The following is a 22,071-nucleotide window of genomic DNA, read 5'->3' as shown; positions in this document are numbered from 1 at the left end:
TTACCAAATCAAGCCTAATTATATTATACTTTAGGGGTATTATAGTATTTTAAATTCCTTTTTGTTGGGAATTATTTTATTCTTAGCTCCTACCATGTAAAACTGACTTTTCTAAAAACATTTTTTTTTGGTGACTTTTCTAAAAACATTTAATTACCCACAAATATTTCTAAATATAACTTGCAATGAAGATGGGAATAAATTATTTTCAAAGAATTATTTCCAAAGCAACTTTATAAACCTTAGAACAAATATTCCATTAATATTTGCTAGTAGAAGCTGACTGTATATCTTTAATTTGATCTTATCAACGAATGAACTAATGAAGTACTGTAAAAGGATATAAAAATAAGTTAAATTATTTAATTCGGGAAAAAATATCTAAAAGTTCTTACTAAATTTTCAATCATGACTATATAATTTAGTTAGAAAATGCACTTAACTGTCCGGGCACAAAATTTCAAGTAATCTCCCAAAGATATTGATTTCAAATCACTTATAGAGATTTTCTTCCTAAATCATGCATTAATTATGCTTCAGGAGAATATAATAATGTCTTTGTATATTAGAGTATTTAACTTTATGCAGTCTTTTCTTTTCTTTTTTAACAAGAATTTTATCCAGTATCTAATAATGTTTGTAAAATGAGCAAATTCATGTATCTATTAGTAAGGCATTTTAAATGAGAACAGACCAATAACAATAAATTATCTAAGAGCAAATATTCATATATAGTTCATAAATCATAAGTTGAAGTCTAAATATTACAAAAAAAAGTTTAATTTTGATGCATTAATAGTGTAAAATATTTTACCCAGTTGTGTAACTGTAATTACATTTATTCTTTTGGATTACCATTCACGCGGTCAATATAAAATGTAGTTATTTTTATTAATATAACGTAACGTAATTGGATACACATGTAAAACTATTTTATACTAACAGTACATTAAAATTAAATTCTATTATAAAATTCAAAGTAGACATGGATTGTTTTAAATTTCAAAATAGTTTATATTTTATTAATACATTCAGGGATATATACATTACCAAAAAAATCATATGGTGCCAACAAATGATAGCTCAAATGGCATCGTCTCCACATACTTACCTAAAAGCTCGCGGGTTGGAGTCTCTTTATCTTCGATAAAAAAAAATCATATGGTAATATTATAATTAATCAGTTAGAGAGTTGGAGTACTTCCTGAAATAAAACCTTGATCATCTCAAGGTCATATGACAAAAAATGAAAAATAACTAGAGTCGAAGTATATATTTTCAAAAGTGATTTGTTAAAAGACGGAACATGCATTTAGACTTTTTAAGTTTTAATCAAAGATGTCATTCGCGATGATATATTTAAGAATTCCAGATTACTTATATCTTAAAATTGAGTTTGTTTTTTAGTCCATGCACCTTTACTGAGACAGTTTTAATAATGTAATTATGTTTCCTATAAATACTCATTTCATTATGTTCTAAGAGGACACCAAAGTCATCATATATGTTTGCGTTTCATCTGGAACAAGAGGGTCATCATGGTGTGAAGGAATATCATCAGGGTCTCTTTTGGGTTTGACCCATCTTCCATGATCATTACAGACCAAACCTTTGTTAGCTAATTGGTACCAAGATTGTGGAATCCTAAGCTCATCAACAAGCATGTCACAATACTTATTAACCAAAGCAACATCCCTTTTAGCTTCATTCCTAAACGGTGTCTCACTGCTCAAGTAGCCATCAACAAGGTGAAGGTATGTCTCCAAGCTATGAAACCCTGACAAGTTCATCCCTCCACCTTTGAGATAAGGAGATGAACCAACATCAAGTTTCAACTCAGCACCAACGTGTGTGTAAACCCATTCCAAACTTGTTATTTCATCAAACACCTTGAAGGCCTCATTGAAAACAAGCCCTGGCATTCTATGCACCCAATCTTGCTTCACCACAACACGCAGTGTCTTCACTCCCATTTCTTCCAACTCTTGTTTGAATGTAATGTTTCCAACTCTTGGTGCCCCAAAAGATATTACACTAATTGGAACATTATTTGGAACTTTATATGCTGCTTCATATGCATTCAGCAATGCCAATGCACCACCCAGGCTATGCCCAGTGATTGTGACACTAACTTCCTCACCCTTTTCTTCATAGAATTTCACCAATTTTGTAATCTCCTTCATCACCTGATCAGACGCACTTGATTTATTATACCTTGTTGTGTCACTCTTGGAAGTGTAAATGCTTAAAAAGCCATGCTCCACTTTGGCGCCTTTTTTCCCAATTGGATCCAATTTCCTCTGAAAATCCTCGTACCACTCGCATGGCGCCACCGTGCCACGCCACGCAACCACGATGTCCCGCCTTCCAATCCTACGTGTCTCTTGGTCATCGCTTACAGCCACGTAACCAATCCAATTGGAGTCTCTGCTCCACGTGTCAGGCACGAGGGACCTCTCAAGCCAGCGTGGCAGATCGATGTGTGACATGGCATATATGTACTTAGTAACGGCGTAACCGTTTCTAGAAAGACCCAATTTCTGAAAGAGTTTGTTACGGTTGTAACGGCAACTGCCACAGTACTGGGAGAGAGAGTCATAATCAAAGGCGTCGTAGGTGGCTTGTGAGAATTCTCCGTACTTGAGAATTTCTCTGCGTAGGCAGGGATGAAGAGGATCTAGAATGTTCTCCCAGTTTGAGCAACCGTGGATTTGGCGCCATTTTTGTGAGATATCTTCTCTTGGAGACATGGTTGGCGTTGAAAGTTTCTCTTCATGGTACCTTAGCAAGTCTATGCTGCGTGAAGGAGGACGATGAAGGACATTGCAAATGGATTCCGCCAAATTCATCGCCCTGTTTGGCCTCTTTGATTTTGGAATTTCAAGAGTCAATTCTTGATGAACTCGAGCCATATCGAACCGTTTCATGTTTATGTTCATGTTCATGTGGTTGTGGATTACGGCGGAACTGGAGAGTGCCATGGTGATGAACATAAAAAGAAATGAAATTGGAGGGAAGAATAGTTAAAGGAGAATCACTTTAGGTTATGTTGGCTGAGAATTAACAACTACTGGAAAATACATCTAGTATATATAATATTGGTGAAGGTTTGGTATGTAGAAGCAATGTCACGCGGGATTGTGGACGAAATATTATACAATAATAATCATATACACAAGGCTCAAAGCCTCAAATTATAACTTCTCTAATCTCTATTACCATTTCATTATATGGGGATGCTGTATTTGATTAGTCAGATTAGAACTTTCAACACGTTACTCAAATATTTTGAATTCAACTATTCACACGAGTGATATGCTTTTGCAGGAATGCACTACACCTAATCAAATATAGTATGTATTAATTCATACATTTTTTTTAACTAAATAATTAACCATTATAATAACCAAATATATTATAATAGAATAATCAAAATCTATAAAATAAACGAATAAATAAACTTATTTGCAGTAGTATAATGAAAAAAATTATACAATTTCTACATATAACAGTTACTGACTGGTAACTGAATTTTGATGTTGAAAGAAAAAAGAACAATAATATAGTTGACTTAAACAAAGGCACTATTAAGTCGATTATGAAGTCCAAATTAAAGATATAGAATATCATCACTTGTGTTGGTCCACATAATTTTCACGCGGCTGGCATGTGTTAAGGTCAGGTCAATCTAGTTTTGGGAAGATAATTGTTATTTGTTAAGGTGTCCAAATCAAGACTGAACAAAGACACTACATTGCCATGAACAAGTAACCATAAACATTTGACTTCTACTTAGACAATGGAATATGTAGACGTTCACATTGGTCATTGCTAGTTTCATACACCAAGGAAAAAAAATAATTAAAGAGGTACGTAATTCAAAGTAGTGGCTTCTTCATCTAAGCCTCCACAATCAAAATTGAATCAAGAATAAGTAAAGAACAGATATAAGCCTAGTTATTAAGGCACAAAATTTTAATTCTGAACGAATGTATGTGTTGGAGAATGCCATGCTTTTTGACATTCTCATGTACGCATTTGTTACCTGATTTCTCTTCTCGAATGCACAAGCACCAAAGTTATAGTTGTATCTGGTTCCACACTCCTCATCTGAGCTTTTTTTTGCCCCTCCTGTTTTAGAAACAATCATTCATGGTGAACACTACCTTAACCACAGAGGCTTAAGGGAATGGAGAAAGATACAATGGCAAGTCACTGTGACAAGAGCTGCTTGCATAGTTGCGTTTCTATATTCGTCATCTGAAATTGCAGCAACGTGGTCGACCTTGGCCTTTTGATAATTTGTCCCAAAGACAAATCATCTGCCTTGGTGATTGGTAGTGTGCAGTGAAGTAGCCATCCATGCATCCATACTGACAAAACTTCCAGTTGTGCGCGTAATGGACTGCTCCTGTGCTTGTATTATACCGCTCAACCCACATTCCCATACTTACATCCTCCATTTTGAACAGCTGCCACCATAAAACATAACTATTTCAGTCACCTATCAATTTAGGTGAAAAGTGAAAACTCACATGCAGTTTAGTTAATTGAGAACCGTTGGATGACAATTTTGTCAAATATGTCAAATTATCTAACAATTATCAATTACCGGCTTCACATGAAGATAAATACATGAGTTTTCACCATCAATTTATATTCATGTGCCAACATTAAACCTTATTATTATTACTATTATTATGGTGCTCAAAAGTAAAATTCAGAAGTAAAAAGAATATTAAGGCAACTAACCCTTAGCTTCCTATATTTATGTTGAGATAAGATGAAAGTAACTATGTCACTGGAAATTACATAAGCAGGCCCATTTGCATAAGGAGGATATACTTCTTCTGGCCACTCCTGCAACAATAAAATGTAAAACCTCAAGAGAACAGAAAACACAACACCATTCTTGTGAAATGGTCAAATATATGGAATTATATTTAAGACAATGATGATATCAAAGAAAAAAATAAGTCAACTATATAAAAGAAAAATAAGCATGAAAGATCACTACATCTTAAAAAAGGTATTGGTATATACTATATATTACTAATAATGACATAATAATAGTAATAATGGATGCACAACTCATGTATTTGGCAGCTGTCATACCTCATAAGTAACAGCCCATTTGCCATTTCTGAGAGGTCGATGCAAGAGATTGAGATTGCCCATATAAAGGGACTTTCTCTGGGGTACCTTCTCGATTTCTTTCAAGACTTTATCCACCCTAATGAACGTATCATCATCACATTTCATAACATATGCAGCACTCACATTCTTAATCTGCATGAACAAATGTGGACTTAAATGCCAGTCACCAAAAGAACCGGAGAGGAAAATGAAAAAGTTCGAAAGTGAGCTCACCCCAAACTCACAAATGGCCACAGTTTTAAGCACAACAAGCTCATAGCGATCCATAAAGGGCAAAATGACAATATCGCCAAAGTAAGCAGCCTCCTTCTTCAGCACTGCATTTATTTCCTTCCTTGGATTCTTCAGTTTATGTTTTTAGTATGCACAAGGAATACACGGAAAATTTAACCATACGGCCATATCTTAACAATAGAAAATACAAGACAAATATATGAAAAGTACACTGAGCATAGAAATCCTTGTGTATGTACAAATGTACAATATCTCTGCATAACATATATGTGATTCTATCACTCGGTCCAACAACTTTCAGTCAAATCAACTGACTAATGTTGAATTAAAGAATCAAGCTAGTATAATTACTAGTTAAAAGAAGATAGCTACATGGAAATAACTAATAGTATTTAAAGTTCTGTTCAGAAATCTCACCCCTGCACAACAAATTAAGAGCTTAAAATTTCAAAAGCCCCACTTGAAGCTTAAACCAGAGGTTCTGTCATTGTTCAAAATCTAAAGTTTTATCAAAAAGTAAAAAATAAAAGATAAAAATCCACAAAAGGGCCTTAGGAAGGTTGAGTTCCTCTTTTATATACAGGATTTTTCATAACAAGCATCCGTTTGAGCTAATGTCCCAAGTACTGAATGAATATATCCTTCTATCAATGCTAGATAACAAGAAATCTTACCAGTGCAACAAAGAACCGTACTACTACATCTGAATACTTTATTGCAGGTGATTGCATCCATGTTTTTCTAACCGCCATACGTTCTGCGAAGTGATTTGAAGCAGAAAGCACTCCAATGAGAAGTTTAATAGGGTGTTTGGGTAAAGGACTGGCTTTCCAGGACTCTGACATTTCCAGTACTCTTTGAGGTGAGAAACTAGGATGGGAAGTAGGAAGAGAGGTGGCATGAATTGAATGAACATCCACGTTCCCTTTAACTGCCAATCCTGTAGCATCTTCAAGTGTAAAACCCTGAAGATAAGTAAATAGAAAAGGTCAGCGTGAAAACACGTAACACCAGTAAGTGAAAGCAAGGTTACATTACAAAAGTTATCTCACAACAGATTAGTGTAATGAGAAGCCATATATGTAATTATAGATATTTAGGATAGCTATTAGATGAGAACTTCTATATTGTCTCAAGAAACTTACAGTGCGGTATGGAAATGAAGTTACATGGCGACCCCCAACATTAATATGAAATCCATCAACGCCAGCACGCAGCGTAAGGACAAACATTCTACCCTCTATAAAAGGAAATGGCCAGGTCACTGCTGGCTTCTGTTTACGCCCTATAAACCGCTTAAACCATGATGTCGTCTTGGACTCTTTTGAGTCCACAATCTCATTCCGCATCCATCTTTCACATTTTTTGTATCCATCGACTGCCAAATATAATGATAAATGAGTTATAAGGAAATGCGAACAGGGAAGATAAGACAGAGATGTAATCACCATAAACAACAGACTAGCATATTGATGACAAAATGCTAAAATAGAAATAAAACAACCAAATACCAAGATAAAATACCCTATTCACTAAGTATATTATATATTAATATAAGATAAAACCGCAATAAGCAGTACATTTTCTTAGGTTTCCAGATTCATGGTTTCTAAATTTTATCAAACTTTCTATAAAATGACCAAGTGAAGTTTCCCTCTTTTCATGAGACCTTTTCTATATTTCTTATTCAATCATTTCCAAGAATATTGAAACTGCATATATGTTTTAAAACAAGGACAATGGAGGCTGAAATTAACGATTTTATAATATGGTACAAGATAAATACAAAATATGATAAACCATACCAAGCATTCCATCTTCATCCCCAGATGGCAGACCATCACACCTTTGAGATGATCCCCAATGCATTCGATAACAGGTGTTATGCTCGATAACTGGCTGTTTGCTCCAATCCCCTCTTATTCGAGGATTCAAATGAAGAATTTTTGGAGGATCCTCCCCATCCACTGTCTTTAGCCCTTGCAATTCAACCATGAACTGTGAAACTGAAACCAATCCTTCACCTTTCTTCGACTTGGAAAGCTGGGGAACATACTCCTTATGAGCATGATGAGGTGTCCCAACCACAGTGATGGAAGAACCGGCTGCAAGCCCGCAAGGAAGAAACATCAAATTATCTCCTTTCAGCAGTTCATCCCCACTCATTGATACCCATGAAGGGCATGACTCAGGTTTTTCATCAAAAATAGAGCTTTCTCCTTGCTCCTTCTGAACAATCTCATCTGCTTCATTCCAGGCCTTTAACCCTAACATCCATGCCTCTTCTGCCATTCTCTCAAACACAGGCAATTCATTTATCCTCTGCTGGTCATGCATGATTTCCCCAGTTATCCTACCATATCGCAGAGGAATCTTCTTCAAGGGTTCAGGACCATGTTCTGCCTCCTTCATTGGCTCCATACTTGGCCTCAAGGGTGCACCCTGGTCCCTATTATCCACTAACCTCCGGTGAAGTGCATCTCTATAAACAGAACTCACAAAAGACTTGCTCAAATCTGAATCTTCAGAGCCTCCATCATCTTCCCCATCCAATCTACCATCACTCTCAACCCCACTTAGCGTTGATACAGTTCTTAGAAACTTTGGAAACTTACATGCTATAAATACCAAGTATAACCCCCCAATGCCAAACAAAAAATGAGACAACTTAAACCTTCTCGAAATGGAAGGATCACTTTTCGTTCTCCTCATCTTCAAAAACTTCCCAAAACTGCAACACACTTCTACAGAGACGACAACAATGAGCTCAAACCCCACATATCATTCTTTGAAAGAATAAATATTAAAATTTGAAACAAAAACAACTAGAGCTACTTATTAGGCAATGGGAGTGGACATCTTCGTAAAAAACAAAATAAATAAATAAATAACCAAAGGAAGAGATCGAGTTTAGGAATAGACGAAAGCAACCATCAATCAGAAAATTTAGAAGGAACCCGTTTCAGTTCAGCCCTGATAAATACTTAAAGCTTCAAGCTTTGGCCAGCATTCTGCAGAAAACTCGATCTCTAGATTGGTTGATTGAACCCTAAATGCCGAACCCGTGAAGATTAGTGCAAAGAAGAGAGGGAAATGTGAACGGGCGTGAGCCTGTAACTGAACGCTATGATGATCACCAGAACGTGAAGAACATGAGGGGGACCAAAACTTTTAAAATCGATGTTGGTTTTTGACCTTGTTTGTTTGTTTTTATTACCAAATTTCCTCTGTTAATTGTCCCGCGTTTATAAATTTTTTAGTCCTCTGGTTTCGTTTCAGGAATTTCGTTATAAATACTATACATTTACTTACTTGTTTCAAAATAAATATACTTCGCGAATGATATTAAATTATTAATGCCACTTTGATCAATGACATACATGCTGAAACTATAATAATGTGAGTGACAGAAAAATAACCTTAACATTTGGAGAGGAATAGTGCAAGTAATACCCCAACTTAGTCGAAAATTTTTTTAGTGGAATACTTTAACTTTCAACAAAAAAATTGACCTAAAAGTTTTAAAAATTCTTAAAGCTTATTATCTCTTCATTAAATAACAATGTAGATTAATTTATCTAACAGTAATATTATATGTACAAGTTTTTTTGTCAATCAATTCTAATTAAGTTAATCTAATATTAACAAAAATCATTGTTATTACTCTCACTCACTTATTCACCCAAACCTTATCATTTAACTTAGTTGGATTTGGTTCACAAAAAAAATACTTATATGTGTAGTATTTTTTTTGTCTAACTTATTACTAAAATTTAAATACAAAGATTGATATGTCTAATAAAATAAATATTATAAACTTATTTAGTTATTAAATTTTATTGATGATTAAATTATCCAATTAATTTTTTTTTGGGACGTAATTTAGGCTATTACTCTATTCAATAAAAGCATGCAACAATATTAGTCTTAATAAAATCAGTACGTTGAGTGATTAAACAAGAGTATTATTTAAAATCTCATCAATATTGAAAACGTTACACTATAAACATAATATTTAATTTATAAATCAACTCAACATATATCTTAAATATTTGAATAATATCTTTTAAAAAAGATTAGACGATTAATATTTTTAAATTTTTATCTTATATCTGTCTTATATTTGAATTAATATTAATCAATTCCTTTCTTTAACTAAAATGTTGATCTAGCATTACTTTATATTATTTAATCATATCTTATCACATCAACACATACAATTTGATTTCTTGTCTTCATATCTCTAATTGTATTCCTTGGCAAGTATGTTTATATTGTTCCTTTCGTTGATTTATATGCTTTCTTGGTAAAATCCTTTTCGTTTCCCTCTCTTTGGCAACAAAGATATATATGCCTTGCTTCAAAACTAGTTAACTTTTCATGTATTGGAAGCTTGTGCTAGTTATGGACTTATGGGAAGTGGGAACCACGTTTTCTCTTAATTTGCCGGCTTATGGTTCCCGCTATTTATTTTATCGAGGAACTTGCCACCAAACAAACTAAATCTACATTTTTTTTTCATCAGATTCTTGTTAATAACGATCTTAGTCGTAGCTTGGGACACCTGTGTTAAGAACTTTAAGTTTGTATCAGGGACGTCAGTATGAAAGCCCACATATCTTGGTTAAATTGCAAACACTAGCTTCAAGTAATAAAACAATGAAAAATAAAATAAGATATTAAGAGAAAAGATTGCATATAGTCTTCTAAAATATTTGCTTAACATTTAAATACAGGTATATATTTTACTAGATTGTAATATTGCATTGCAAAATATGAAAAGATTCACTTTTAAATGAAATCAAGAATAACATCCCTTAATTCATCATTTTGGAGAAATTAAAAAATTAGCTCCTCCCCTAGCTAGGATCATCAGAAAATGATTATTATTAGTGGTAATGTTATTGAGACGCATGTTACCTTAGCCACTTCTGTATGCGCGTTGCTACCATAATTTGGAACAACCATAAAACAAGGCATTAGACGATCATTGTAATTGTCTTCAGTGGCACATGCTGAACTAGCCAGATTTCCACTAGCTTAGCGAAAGCATTGTATAGTGGCTTCATCATGTGCACGAGACTTTCCTTTCTAACTGCATCTGGTGCCAACAGTAAGGACATTGAACATTGAATTCAATAATCCAGATTCAAATCATGAAGGAGCCTTTCCCTAGGATTTGCATCTAAAGGAGAAGCTGCTGCTGCTGCTGCTGGAAGCAGTGTTTCAGTGTTGGCCATATGAATTTGTTGGTAAGATTAGCTGAATCAGTCAGCAGTAGAGGTGAGTGATCTACTGCATTGATGTGCAATACTCCTTCTGGTGCACTAATCACTATATACATACATACATCAGATTAATCTCTGAGTTTTCCATTCACTCAATTCATACTCACATTTCCCTCTTTCTTGACTACACACTTTACTTTCGTTTGATGGTCAGCACTCATGGAGCACATCAGCAGAATTCCCATAGATTATATATGATGCAGAATGGAACCAGTTGAAAGTTAAATTCTATTTCTATTGGGAAAAATTGAAACCTTAACTGAAAAGATGAAGTAGACTATGCTTAAGTATTTTGCAGAGCTATTCATCAATATCATAATTCAATCACTGTAATAGAAGGAAACATTATCAATGATATGGAAGAAAAAGATTGAACAACAGTACACTTAGCTTTGAGTTTTAACAACGTATCGAGGAAGCATGCGGATGTCTTTGAGATGCCTCGGAAGGGACTAGACTAGACCAGCTACTGCCTAAGATAAGCAATGTTAGTTCCAACATGCACTCAACCATGCAGATTCCAAGGAGCAAGCACATTTCTGCTTAATAATATTAAAAGCGTCATCTTGAAAGGAATTATTACATTATGGATTGAAATACACATAACAGAGTTTAACCATACATTAAATCTAAGCACCTTAGTAGAGTACCTAAAGCAAGTTTATAAATTTGCATAGGCAGATTTGAGCAAAAAGAATGACAAAATCACAGTTTGCCTTTGTCTTCTTCCTTCATCTTCTTCTGCCACCTTCTCTTCTTGTAATCTAGCAACATTTCCGGCATCTTCTCCATCAACCTGGCCGTGTTCTCCCTCTTCTCCGCGGCTATCCTATCGCACTTGTGCCCTTTCCTCCTTGTTCTCATCTCCTTCCTTTCCGGATCAAACTGCCAATCTTCCCCAGCAAGAAGAACTTCCTTGCGAAGCCTAGCCCTCCGCCTGGCGCTGATGCTGAGGGGCTTCCATGCCCCCAGCTCCCAGTACCCCCACACACCCTTGGCAAGTTCATCCTTGTATTTAGCCAACTTCTCACGCCACGGATACTGATACTCCGCTGCCGCTACCGCCTTCGCCACATTACCAGCTGCAGCTTTCCCTGCCTGCCCCGCCATAACAACCTTCTCTTTCTTTCTTTTCAATTTCTACCGTCTTTCAGTGTTCCAAGAGCTGAAAATGATTTAGTCCATCAGGCAAATACACAAACACCTCATAGGCTAGGATTGCACATGGATCGGATCAGATATGGGCAAAATCTCTATCCGATCCACACTAAACTCATCGGATCGGATACAATATATCCGCATTTTTTATGCTCGGATCCGATCCACACATTTGCGGATCAGATATGGGATATATCCAAAAAAAAAAAATTAAATGTTTATTTCTATTAAAATCAAATCACAACTATTATATAATCAAAAGCATAAATAATTGACTTATCAAAGGAAGTGGACACTGATAACAAACATTGAACTAACCCAGTTCTTTTGGTCAATATCAGAAGGAAATAATATAATCAGCACAAGTAAATAAATAGATCTTGGTGAGGTAAAATAAGAACATTGTACCACTTCAGATAGATTATGCGAGAAAATTAAAATCAATAATTAAACAACAACAACAACAACAACAAAGCCTTGTCCCACTAAGTGGGGTCGGCTACATGAATCAAACGACAATAATTAAACAATAATGTAATAATTCAGCAGCAACAACAATAATTCAATTTAGCAGTAACTCAGAACTAAAATCATAACAGCAACTCAGAACAAGAAAATTAAAAAAAAATTATAATTCCAGGCAACCAAATCGGAGCACCCAAAGTCTCTAATAGAAGTGCAGAACTGGACAGAACCCGCGAGGCTAGGAGATCGGAATAAGTAAAACGGTAAAAAAGTGCAGAATCGCCGTATCAAAGAAAGGTAGAACAGAGGCAACCGGAACTAGGAACACGAACAGAGGCGAGGAATACCGGAGAGACTGGAAAAGCAGAGAACCGGCGAGAACAGAGAAGCTCGAAACCGGCGAGTGCGTTGAACCAGTAAACCACAATGAACGAGAGAATCTTTTGTGTAGCCGAGGACACCAGGCAGCACAAGACGATGACTGCGAGTGAGAAGGGGGATGGACAGTGAATGGGAGAAGACTCAGAAGAAAGGGAGAAGAGAGGAATTTAGAATTAGGGACATAGGCAAATACACAAACACCTGTGAAGCTAATATTTGACCAATATTTTATTAAAATGTATATTTCCACACATTTCTCCTCTTTCTTTGTAAATCGAATCACCGCAAAACACACCAATTTCTGCCGATTTCAAAGTTCTCATGTGATTAGATTCAATGACGTAACAATGGTAACAGTGATGAAATCCAACAAATTTAAAAGAAAAAACGAAGCTTATGGGCAGAAAAGAATGGGTACCGTTGTGTTCCTGAAAGGAATCAAGAGAAGATTGACGAAACGAAGTATCTTGGAGCTCGCAAGTCGCAACCCGCACTGAGACTCTGTCTCCAACTCCAAACCCTAATACAATCACGGATTTGTCTATCAGTCTATGCGAAAAAGTATAAATAGTTTCTTTAAGGACAAAGAAAAATATATCATTTTTGTCGGGAAAAAACTTTAAATAGTTCTGATAATTATTTTTAAGGATAGACTCTCAAAAAAAAAAAAAAGTACTCTTTTCGGTTCTTAATTTTTATTTTTATGGATTTATTAGTTTTAAATATTGATATAGTAGTTAATCAATTTCATAAAAATAAAAATTAAGAGTTAAAAAAAGTATTTTTTTATTTGAGAATCTCTTAATTTTTTTTTAAAATAATTGTCAAAAATTCAATTAGATATTATTATTTTTATGATTATGATAATTTTTTTATCTTAATTTTCAATACTACGTGAATGATCTCTAAATTAGTAAAATTATAATGAAGGAATTGGAAAATGCCAATTGTACTATAATTATAAAGTAAATATCTTTTTCGATTTGTAGTATTTTTTTTTTGCGAAAAAAAATCGTTTTTTAATCATCACTAAACTTCAAGCAGGTTCTCACTCATTTATATAATTTGACCGTTCGATTCTTGTAATCGATTGTAAACAATTGTCAATATGACGTGTCAGTTGGAGACTGAACTATTTATATCAAGTGTCACGTATCAATTAGAATCGTTTCAAGGATAAATTATTTCCTTTTTGCAAGTGAAACGTTGTTGTTGCTTGACAGTTCCATAAATCCCCTTTGTCAAAGAATTGAAAAGGTAGGTTTTCATCTTGCATCGATGTAAAAAGACTCTGCAACAGTTGGTATGAATATTGCGAATTTTGGTTTGTCATGCAGTCGTGAAAAACGATGCAGTGAGTATGAAGAAAGTTGGAGCAATCGAATGAGTGCTGATGGAAACAGCCTAAAAGGAATGTCGCAGAAGAGAAAAAAGAAATTTGTTTCTCCAGCGTGCAATTGTGGAACGTACGCTATTTTATTCGAATCTGGCACTTCTCAAAATCCAAAGAAGCTTTTCTTTGGTTGTTCTTATTTTAAAGTGAGTTTTATGTTTAAGATTTTGTTTGATGTGCTGAGTTATTTGGTGATTTTTAGAGTTTAATACTAGTTATCTTTGCTATAGAACAACCGTATGACATTGTAAATAATTTACTTGGCTAGATGAGTATATTATCTCTTTTTTTACTGATGAAGTGGTATAAAATGGAGTTGGAGACACAATGAAAAATATAAAAGAAAAGATTGTAGATATAAAGAAAAAACTGGTTGAATGCAAAAATGTTGAGAAAGATAGTGATACTTTTAGCAAGTAGAAATTGTTTGGATTGATTTTATTGGGCATTATAATAAAAAAGGAATTTAGTGTAGTTACAATTGTATAATGGTGGTGTACTTTTGTTTGTGTAATTTTAATGTTTTGTAAGTAGGTAAATATTGTATATAGTTTTGTTAGATAGACAATGATTTATGTAAATAATGTGAACAATGAATTTTAAAATTGATTCAATAAAATAAAAAAAACACTCCACTTCTAAATTATCTCCTAAACCTTAACATTAGAATAATCATTCGCACACCAAATAAATTAAACATCTAGCCATAGTTAACTATACTTGAGTAAATCGAATAAAAAAAATAACCATCTAATAAAAAAAAACATAATCATCTATATATCTATTAAATTAAACATCTAATATATTCATTATTCATATTATTTAGTATTTTTATTGTATGTCTATATTTTTCTTTTATTCTTTGGTCTTAGCAAAAAAAATTCGAATATACATACTCACAAGATAAATAAATTACCATAACGCGAGGGCCTTATCATAAACCAAATTTTTCCCCCTTAACTTTTTGGTTACTGGGGTCTATTTTTTTATTTTTTGCCAAACACAATTATTTGAATTTTGAACATAAAATCTTAAAATTTGAAGAATAAAAATATTTTATTTTTTTAAGATTTATGGTGTAAAAAAAATTAATTTTTTTAAAGTGCATCTTCTTATGTTTTGTATATTTAAAAGACAAAAATAATTTTATTTACGAAATCAAAGATATATTATATTTTGAGTAAATTACTATTTTTACTCACAAAAGTTAAAAACGCTGATATATTTATTCATAAAAAAAGAAAACTACCATTTGTACCCATAAAATATGGATTTTACACAATAAAATTATCCAAATACTAAAAAATCACCTAAAATTCATAAATTATCCTTATCTTCACCACCACTTTTCTAATCTCATGTCCCACCACCATTCAAACTCCTCTTCACCACCACTCTCATCCCCAACTACCATAATCACAACCAGCTTGCCGCCCTTCTCTCCGGCGCCCTTTCCTCCGACGACAATACTCCCACTCCCTCTTCCTCCACCACCTCCGTCTCATCGGTCGCGCTCTCAGACCCTTTCCCTTGCCTCGCCACCATCGCTTCCCTCCATCGTGTTATCCTCTACCCTCACAACTCTCTCCTCGTTACTCGCTCCGCTCACTTCTTCTTCCAAGGTCTCTCCCAACTCCTCTCCGACAAGTAAGTTAAACCCTAATCCCCATTCTCTAATTTTTAGTTTTCAAAAATTTTTCCAATTTTTCGATAAAAATTTCATCTTTTGTCGTTCTTTGCTTTAGGTCGTATGAAATTAGGCAAGCGGCTGTTGTAGCATACAGTGCACTATGTACAGTGATCTGTTCGGTTTTTGCGAGACAAAATCATGTTATACTTAGTGGTTTGGTTGACCGTTTCATAAGTTGTGCGTTGCGCTTGTTAAGCAATGTCAACGCCATGGGACGAAGGAATTGGCATTGAAAGGTTTGAGTGAATTTCTTAATGTTGGGGATATTGGTGGAATTGAGAGATATGTTTTGCCAATTCTCAAAACTTGTTAGGTGCTACTTGAGGATGAGAGAACTTTATTGAGCTTGTTGCATAAGCTTGTTGGAATTATCACTTTGATATCATTAAAGTTCTTGAGGTACTTTTAGCCTCATTTTCCTGACATTGTTGATTTGCTTTTCGGTTGGACGTTGGTGCCCGTCCTTACTGATTCGGATAGGAAGGGGGTTCGACGACGCCGCCAAAAAGAACAATAGCACGTAATAAATAGAGAAGAGAAAAGGAAAGGGAAGGAGGAGAATATGGTACTAGTGGTGGAGACGGAAAGAAGAATAGTTTAAGAATTTTATTTAATTTTTTAAAATTTAGATAATTTTATTTGCAAAAGTCATTTTTTTATAGATATAAATTATATTTTTTATCTTCAATAGATAAATATATCAGCCTCTTCAAATTTCGTAGGTAGAAATGATAATTTACTCTTATATTTTTTTTTTCTTTTTGAAATTCATTTTATGAATCTTTTACTTTTAAAATATATATTGCTCCCAATATGTTGATGCCAACTTCCCTTTGCGCTGTTGTTGTTCTTTACAAATGCTATTATTGATGTTGAGATCAATTCAACTCATTGATGCACATGGAATTACACCAACCAAAGGTTTTTCCTTGTTGTGGCCTAGTCGAGCATTCAAAAAGTTTAGGTGGCAGAGTCTAACGGTGCTGCGGCGGTGTGGTCGGAAAGAGTGGGATGCATCTGTTCTCTCATCTTTTTTTTTATGGAAAAAGAAGATGATGATGGTGCACCCATAGTCTAGCAGAAGGGAAATATTATGGTGCATCCAATTTGAAAGGGATGAAGACCGTTTGGTGAGCAGGGTAACTGGGTAAGACCGACTCGGTGCGGGACCCACCCTCTTATACTTGATAAGTCCAAACAATTATATTTATATAAGCAGTGTCGCTTATCATATAAGATGTGATGAGATTTTTAGTGTGCTAACTGCTTATCACGTAACCGTTCAGCGTCTCAGCAGTCATTAACACAACACTGTTCTCTTTACACATTACTCTCTCTCTCACACGCTCTCGCTCTCTCTCTCGCGCGCGCTCAAACTCTGTTTGTTGCTTCAATCACCAAAAAAGTTCTTCTTTTTGCTTCAATTCAGCGCTGTTCATCATCTTTCATTCACAGGTTAGCACTTCAAGTTCAACAATGATTTTTTCTCCTCTCTGCTTACTTTATTCCAGTGCAAGAGTTCTTTCTAGGTTGCATTTCTCTCTTCAATAATGTATTTATTCGTTTTTCTTTCTTCTCTTTTTAGGTAATTTTTCAATGATATATTATTTCAATTTGATGCAATTATTATTATAACTCTTGAACTATGCATTTCTTCGTTTCTTTCATTTTGTTAGTTTGTTACTTCCCCCAAACCTTTCTTTTGTTCTTTAAATTTGAACTTTCTTTGAGGATCATGTTTGTATAATCCTTTAACTCTGCAATCAGAAAGAAAGTGATTCAATAAAAAAAATTCGGATTCAGATTCTTGCAAACAATTTTTTTTCCTCCTATCTTCCTTATGAACTAAGTAATCATTCATACTCTTTCTTTTAATGGCATTTCTCTAATAACAGAAGGGATGGATCCTAATGTAGAACGGGCGGAGCCCTCTAAGGATACTTCGTCTGAGGTACAATGGCTGAATTTTTTCTTTTTTCTTTTTGCGCAAAGATTTGCTGTTTTAACTGTGAAATTAAGAAGACGGTTTTTCACATTCATTGTAGGTGAGATCAGCCATATCACCAAACTTTACCGTAAATGTTGTTCGAACATTGGAAGAGGAGTCGTCTCCTACTAGCATTGACTTTCATCCTGCTTCAGATGCGGTTCTTCTGGGTTTGATTACTAGAACACTTTTTTTTTCTTTTTATGTTTGATTATTGTTTCATTTCGATTGTATTTTGAGGAACTTGATGGCACATAAATGAAAAGGCTAATCTATAGCTACTGCTATATGTTTCTTCAGTTGGAACAGATAACGGCACTGTACTAATTTGGGATGTCAAGGCTGGTGTGAAACTTTACTTCCACCATTTTGTAGTTTGGGATTTATTAGTGTGTTGCACTACAGTTCAGGTATGTCCACACTTCCATACTAGGCCATGCTTTGCTGAGTAGCTTAAAACTTATAATCAAGTTAATGATTCGAAATTATGTTTACTATGAATCAGGATCTGGAGAATGATAAAAAATTGAGAGTTTCTGTTAACAAAGTCTTGTGGTGTGGTCCTAGTGGCTCATATTTTGGTAAGGATACTCAACTACTTAAGCAGTAAGTCAAATTCAGCAATGGCGACATAGTTTGACTTGCTGCTAACAAATTTTTTTTTTTTTTCCTTACGTTATACAGGGGTAGCATTTTCTCAACACCTTGTTCATGTATATCGTCGTGGCTCTGGTGGTATCGTTTACGTGAATAAAGAAGTAATATATCTGTTCTTCACCCTGTAAATCCCTAGTTATTACATGCATATAATATAAAATTAAAATTCTCATTCTGAATCTTGAAATGTTTTCTTCTCAGATTGATGCTCATGATGGCAGTGTCAATGATCTTGCATTTTCCCATCAGAAGCCGCATTCATCAGTCATACTGATGCTCATAACATGTGGAGATGACAGGAAAATACATGTGTGGAATGCTGATACTACAGCCTTACTTTATACTTTTGACGGTCACAGTGCTCCAGTTTGTTCAATCTGTCCTTACTTGAAGAATGAGGTTCATGTAAGGTCTTGCATTATCATAGTGTCTTTATTTAAGGAAACTGTCTTAGACGCACCGGTTGAATTCAGTGCATCGCACAGAGAAACATAGGATTGTCCTGGTTGCATGCATTTCTCATTCTTCTTCTGCTACATGATTCTTATGCAGTTAATCCTTTCAACGTCAATTGATGGAAAGATGAAGACATGGTTATATCACAAGAGGGGAGGAGGAGGCAATATTGATTGCCCTGGAGTTGGAGATTGCAAATTGGATTACAATGCTGCTAATAACAGGTTGTGAACTCACTAGCCACAATTTAGTTCCAAAAATTTGTTTCGGGTTAATAATTACTTGCCCCTTCCAATAATAACTGTCCGAGTCTGAACTTTTCTTTAGCAACATTAATTTTTTTGGTTTACCAATTTTCTCACTCAAGTTATTATTGGACTGAGAAAGTAGGAGGTAATTTGCACTCTTCTAATTGATCTTGATAAACTCCTTTTTAGGCTGTTCTTGTGCGGAATCACCAAGGATAGAGAGTCATATTTTGTGGAATGGGATGAAGTTAAAAGATGCATAAAAAGGTCATACAAAGGGCTTAAGAATCCATGCTCTTCAACCATCAAATTCAGTTCATCTCCAAACCAAATTTTGGCTGCTGGTGATGAACATATGGTTAAATTTTGGAGCATGGACAATGTTGAGCTCTTGACAAGCACGGATGCCGATGGAGAATTACCTGTAAGCTTGGGAATATATTTGATTGGGGATCTTATTTCTCTTTTTTTATTAATGTTTGAGGGGGGTGTTTCTAAGTAAATTTAACAAAATTTCAACTCTAGAAAGGTACTTTAATTTGTGAATTGTGACTTTACTTTCAGGAATGTCCATACATTTGTTTCAATAGAAGGAGCACATTACTTGCTGTATGTGCAAAAGAAAACAAGATCAAAATTTTAGAAATTTCCAATGAAAACTTGGGAAAGGTAAGCATGCACAAATTTACGCTTGCTATATTACGCCTTGAACATTTTAATGCACCAAGTCCAATTTTAATTGATGCTGGAGCGTGAAGCATAGACACAATGTTCTTTTTTCTGTTTAATTTAGGTATATAAACATGGTGCCTTGTTAATATTGTTTATATTTTCAGCATGAGTGCATAAAAAGGTCTGATTCAAATGAAATATGGCCGAACTATTGGAATGTTTCTGAAATTTGTGAACCATCTCAGTGCCAGAGTTTGCAACTGCCTGTTCATACCAAACATATGGTACTGCATTTAATATTCTTTATTAGGAATATTATGACTAATAATGTGTTTACTAACTTCTTAGAACATGATACATTTTCTCTGTTAGTGTTAATTAACCATTTTGACTCTGATGAATGAAACACCGGATAACATATCTTGAGTTTTTGTTTCAAGATTATTATCAGCAATTGTGTTCAACTAGTTTAAGTTGCACGAATGAAAAATAGTGAATAGTTTCCCTTTGATGGAAACGCAGATTGATAGATTGACTTACAATAATGCTGGAAGTTGCATTTTTGCATTGGCATTGAACGGTAGTGTTGTGCGTTGGATGTGGCCATGTGGCCATACTAACTTGGATGGCAAGGTAAGTTGAATTATAAATGAATTTAATTTGAATGCACTATTATTTTAAAAGTTTTATGTTGGATAATGCAAACATAAGATTGAATAACGGTGTAAAACCCTTTAATATTGTTTTGATATGCATCTACCGTTCTACCCAAACAAAGACAAATTATTTCTTTAAATAAAGATGACGTAATTATATGTAGGCAAATACAAAGGTTTCCCCTAAGAGCTTTCATCCGATCTTGAGGAATGACCTTAAAAAACACAACAGAAAAGACCAAGCTTCATGCCTTACTGTGTCAAAAGATGATCAGTATATCCTGTCCTCGTCAGGGGCTGAAATCAACCTCTTTGATCTGTATCTGTCTCGGGTAACCTTAAATTTATCTTTTGATGTTATAAATCTTTCTGCTTTAACATTTTCTAGGATCTTTTTGTTTCATAAAGTCATCATATGATGTATACTTTTTCTTTTAAGATGATGGGAAATTTCAAGAGGAATGCACCTATGGCAACATGTATTGCTTTTCACCCTCATATAGACGGAGTAGCTGCTTTTGGCATGGAAGACTGCAGTATATGTATATACAATTGCTTTATAATAGAGGTATATGCTTCTCTTGTATTGTTGCTATTATTAAAAAAAAAATAAAAAAAAAATGGAATAGGTGCATCATTGCTTTGCTTTCACTTACTCAGGATATAAAGAAGCTTGTTGATGGCCATACCAAAAGAGTAACTGCCCTTGCCTTCTCTAAAGAATATACTATTCTCGTTTCTGGTGATGCGGATGCTCGGGTAAGTTTTCACAAATAATTGTTTCTTTGTTCAGTAATCAGATTGAAGTAAGTGAAGGAGTAGAGAGCAGTGCAAGAGGGAGAATATATGAAAAATATTAAGTGCACTTCATAAGAATGCCTTTTAACTTTTTTTTGTACCTTAATGTTTTTCATTTGTTTACTTTAATCTATGTGAATATGTAAAACTAGATAAATATTCGAAAAAATAGGTAGTAAGTCACATTCACCTTATCATATGCATCCTCTTTCAAATGTGAGGATCCTTATCATGTGGTATATTGTCTCATTATTTTCACATCTCTTGAAGATTTGTGTATGGGATACCACTGACTGGACACTGTACAAAGTTATAAGCTTGGAATCTCAACAGAGAGTAGAATCTGAAACTTGCATTCAGTTTAACAAAGAATGGACACACTTCTTTGTTACACATAATACTCACCTTGCAATTTATGAGGCCAAAAGATTAAAATGGGTCAAACAGGTTCTTATTGCCTCTCTCTCTCTCTCTCTCAATTGTAGCTCTCTTGGTGAACAATAATTATATATATGTTTTGTTTGTTTGGTATACCAGCGGTTTCTAGAAGATCCAATCTCCCGGGCAGTTTTCTCATGTGATGGCCATATGATATATACCCTTTTAGAGAATGGAAATCTTGCAATGTATAATGCTTCAGATTTGGAAATTCATTGCAAAATTAATTTAGCTACTTTTGTTTCCAAAGATCCAAGGTATGATTTATCACCAATATACACATGATCTTATTTTTAGAATAATGTTGAATACATTTATTACTCTGCATATCACAATGCAAATATAATTGTAGTTTTTTTTTTCTTTTATTTTTAAACAGTTATACATATTATG

At 34.4% G+C, this 22,071-nt stretch overlaps 4 protein-coding genes across 6 annotated transcripts; 1 reads left to right on the top strand and 3 right to left on the bottom strand.

The window, feature by feature from the left end:
* Positions 1–1,010: 1,010 nt before the first annotated feature.
* On the bottom strand, positions 1,011–3,182 carry LOC130966693 (phospholipase A1-Igamma1, chloroplastic). Its single transcript, XM_057891513.1, has one exon. The coding sequence runs from the start codon at positions 2,991–2,993 to the stop codon at positions 1,479–1,481; it is 1,515 nt and encodes a 504-aa protein (XP_057747496.1). The 5' UTR covers positions 2,994–3,182; the 3' UTR covers positions 1,011–1,478.
* Positions 3,183–3,586: 404 nt separating this feature from the next.
* On the bottom strand, positions 3,587–8,579 carry LOC130967914 (hydroxyproline O-galactosyltransferase GALT2-like). Its single transcript, XM_057892961.1, has 7 exons — positions 7,197–8,579; positions 6,537–6,769; positions 6,066–6,356; positions 5,371–5,499; positions 5,116–5,289; positions 4,753–4,860; positions 3,587–4,472 (listed from the first exon to the last, which is right to left on the bottom strand). The coding sequence occupies exons 1-7, from the start codon at positions 8,101–8,103 to the stop codon at positions 4,257–4,259; spliced, it is 2,058 nt and encodes a 685-aa protein (XP_057748944.1). The 5' UTR covers positions 8,104–8,579; the 3' UTR covers positions 3,587–4,256.
* Positions 8,580–10,100: 1,521 nt separating this feature from the next.
* Positions 10,101–13,275, bottom strand: LOC130965419 (uncharacterized). Of its 3 annotated transcripts, none has more exons than XR_009081220.1 (4): positions 13,102–13,231; positions 12,650–12,783; positions 11,330–11,844; positions 10,101–11,218 (listed from the first exon to the last, which is right to left on the bottom strand). XR_009081220.1 is itself a non-coding variant. In XM_057890185.1 (2 exons), the coding sequence occupies exon 2, from the start codon at positions 11,787–11,789 to the stop codon at positions 11,385–11,387; it is 405 nt and encodes a 134-aa protein (XP_057746168.1). In that variant the 5' UTR covers positions 11,790–11,844; positions 13,102–13,275; the 3' UTR covers positions 11,225–11,384. The 3 variants fall into 3 exon arrangements, 1 of the variants encoding a protein (XP_057746168.1); XR_009081221.1 differs by having other exon boundaries at positions 10,101–11,152; XM_057890185.1 differs by lacking the exons at positions 10,101–11,218; positions 12,650–12,783 and having other exon boundaries at positions 11,225–11,844; positions 13,102–13,275.
* Positions 13,276–15,434: 2,159 nt separating this feature from the next.
* On the top strand, positions 15,435–20,848 carry LOC130967299 (topless-related protein 1-like). The gene is made up of 14 exons (XM_057892115.1): positions 15,435–15,723; positions 17,662–17,717; positions 17,812–17,923; positions 18,054–18,163; positions 18,259–18,334; positions 18,438–18,511; positions 18,612–18,815; positions 18,963–19,090; positions 19,304–19,538; positions 19,679–19,783; positions 19,951–20,070; positions 20,309–20,419; positions 20,607–20,774; positions 20,831–20,848. The coding sequence occupies exons 1-14, from the start codon at positions 15,435–15,437 to the stop codon at positions 20,846–20,848; spliced, it is 1,806 nt and encodes a 601-aa protein (XP_057748098.1).
* Positions 20,849–22,071: the final 1,223 nt, after the last annotated feature.

This window comes from Arachis stenosperma, chromosome 3 (assembly GCF_014773155.1).
Source record: "Arachis stenosperma cultivar V10309 chromosome 3, arast.V10309.gnm1.PFL2, whole genome shotgun sequence".
NCBI classification, from domain to species: domain Eukaryota; kingdom Viridiplantae; phylum Streptophyta; class Magnoliopsida; order Fabales; family Fabaceae; genus Arachis; species Arachis stenosperma.
This window is presented reverse-complemented; position numbering and strand designations above follow the sequence as displayed.

What these genes read in the sequence shown, in the direction of transcription:
- LOC130965419 (XM_057890185.1), bottom strand. Translation starts at nt 11,789, where the DNA reads ATGGCGGGGCAGGCAGGGAAAGCTGCAGCTGGTAATGTGGCGAAGGCG.
- LOC130967914 (XM_057892961.1), bottom strand. Translation starts at nt 8,103, where the DNA reads ATGAGGAGAACGAAAAGTGATCCTTCCATTTCGAGAAGGTTTAAGTTG. An exon ending in CTTCATTTCCATACCGCACT is followed by an intron (nt 6,357 to 6,536) that starts GTAAGTTTCTTG and finishes ACTTATCTTCAG; the next exon opens with GGTTTTACACTTGAAGATGC. An exon ending in ATAAATATAGGAAGCTAAGG is followed by an intron (nt 4,473 to 4,752) that starts GTTAGTTGCCTT and finishes TTATGGTGGCAG; the next exon opens with CTGTTCAAAATGGAGGATGT.
- LOC130967299 (XM_057892115.1), top strand. Translation starts at nt 15,435, where the DNA reads ATGTCCCACCACCATTCAAACTCCTCTTCACCACCACTCTCATCCCCA. An exon ending in TGTGTTGCACTACAGTTCAG is followed by an intron (nt 18,164 to 18,258) that starts GTATGTCCACAC and finishes ACTATGAATCAG; the next exon opens with GATCTGGAGAATGATAAAAA. An exon ending in ACTTGAAGAATGAGGTTCAT is followed by an intron (nt 18,816 to 18,962) that starts GTAAGGTCTTGC and finishes ATTCTTATGCAG; the next exon opens with TTAATCCTTTCAACGTCAAT.
- LOC130966693 (XM_057891513.1), bottom strand. Translation starts at nt 2,993, where the DNA reads ATGTTCATCACCATGGCACTCTCCAGTTCCGCCGTAATCCACAACCAC.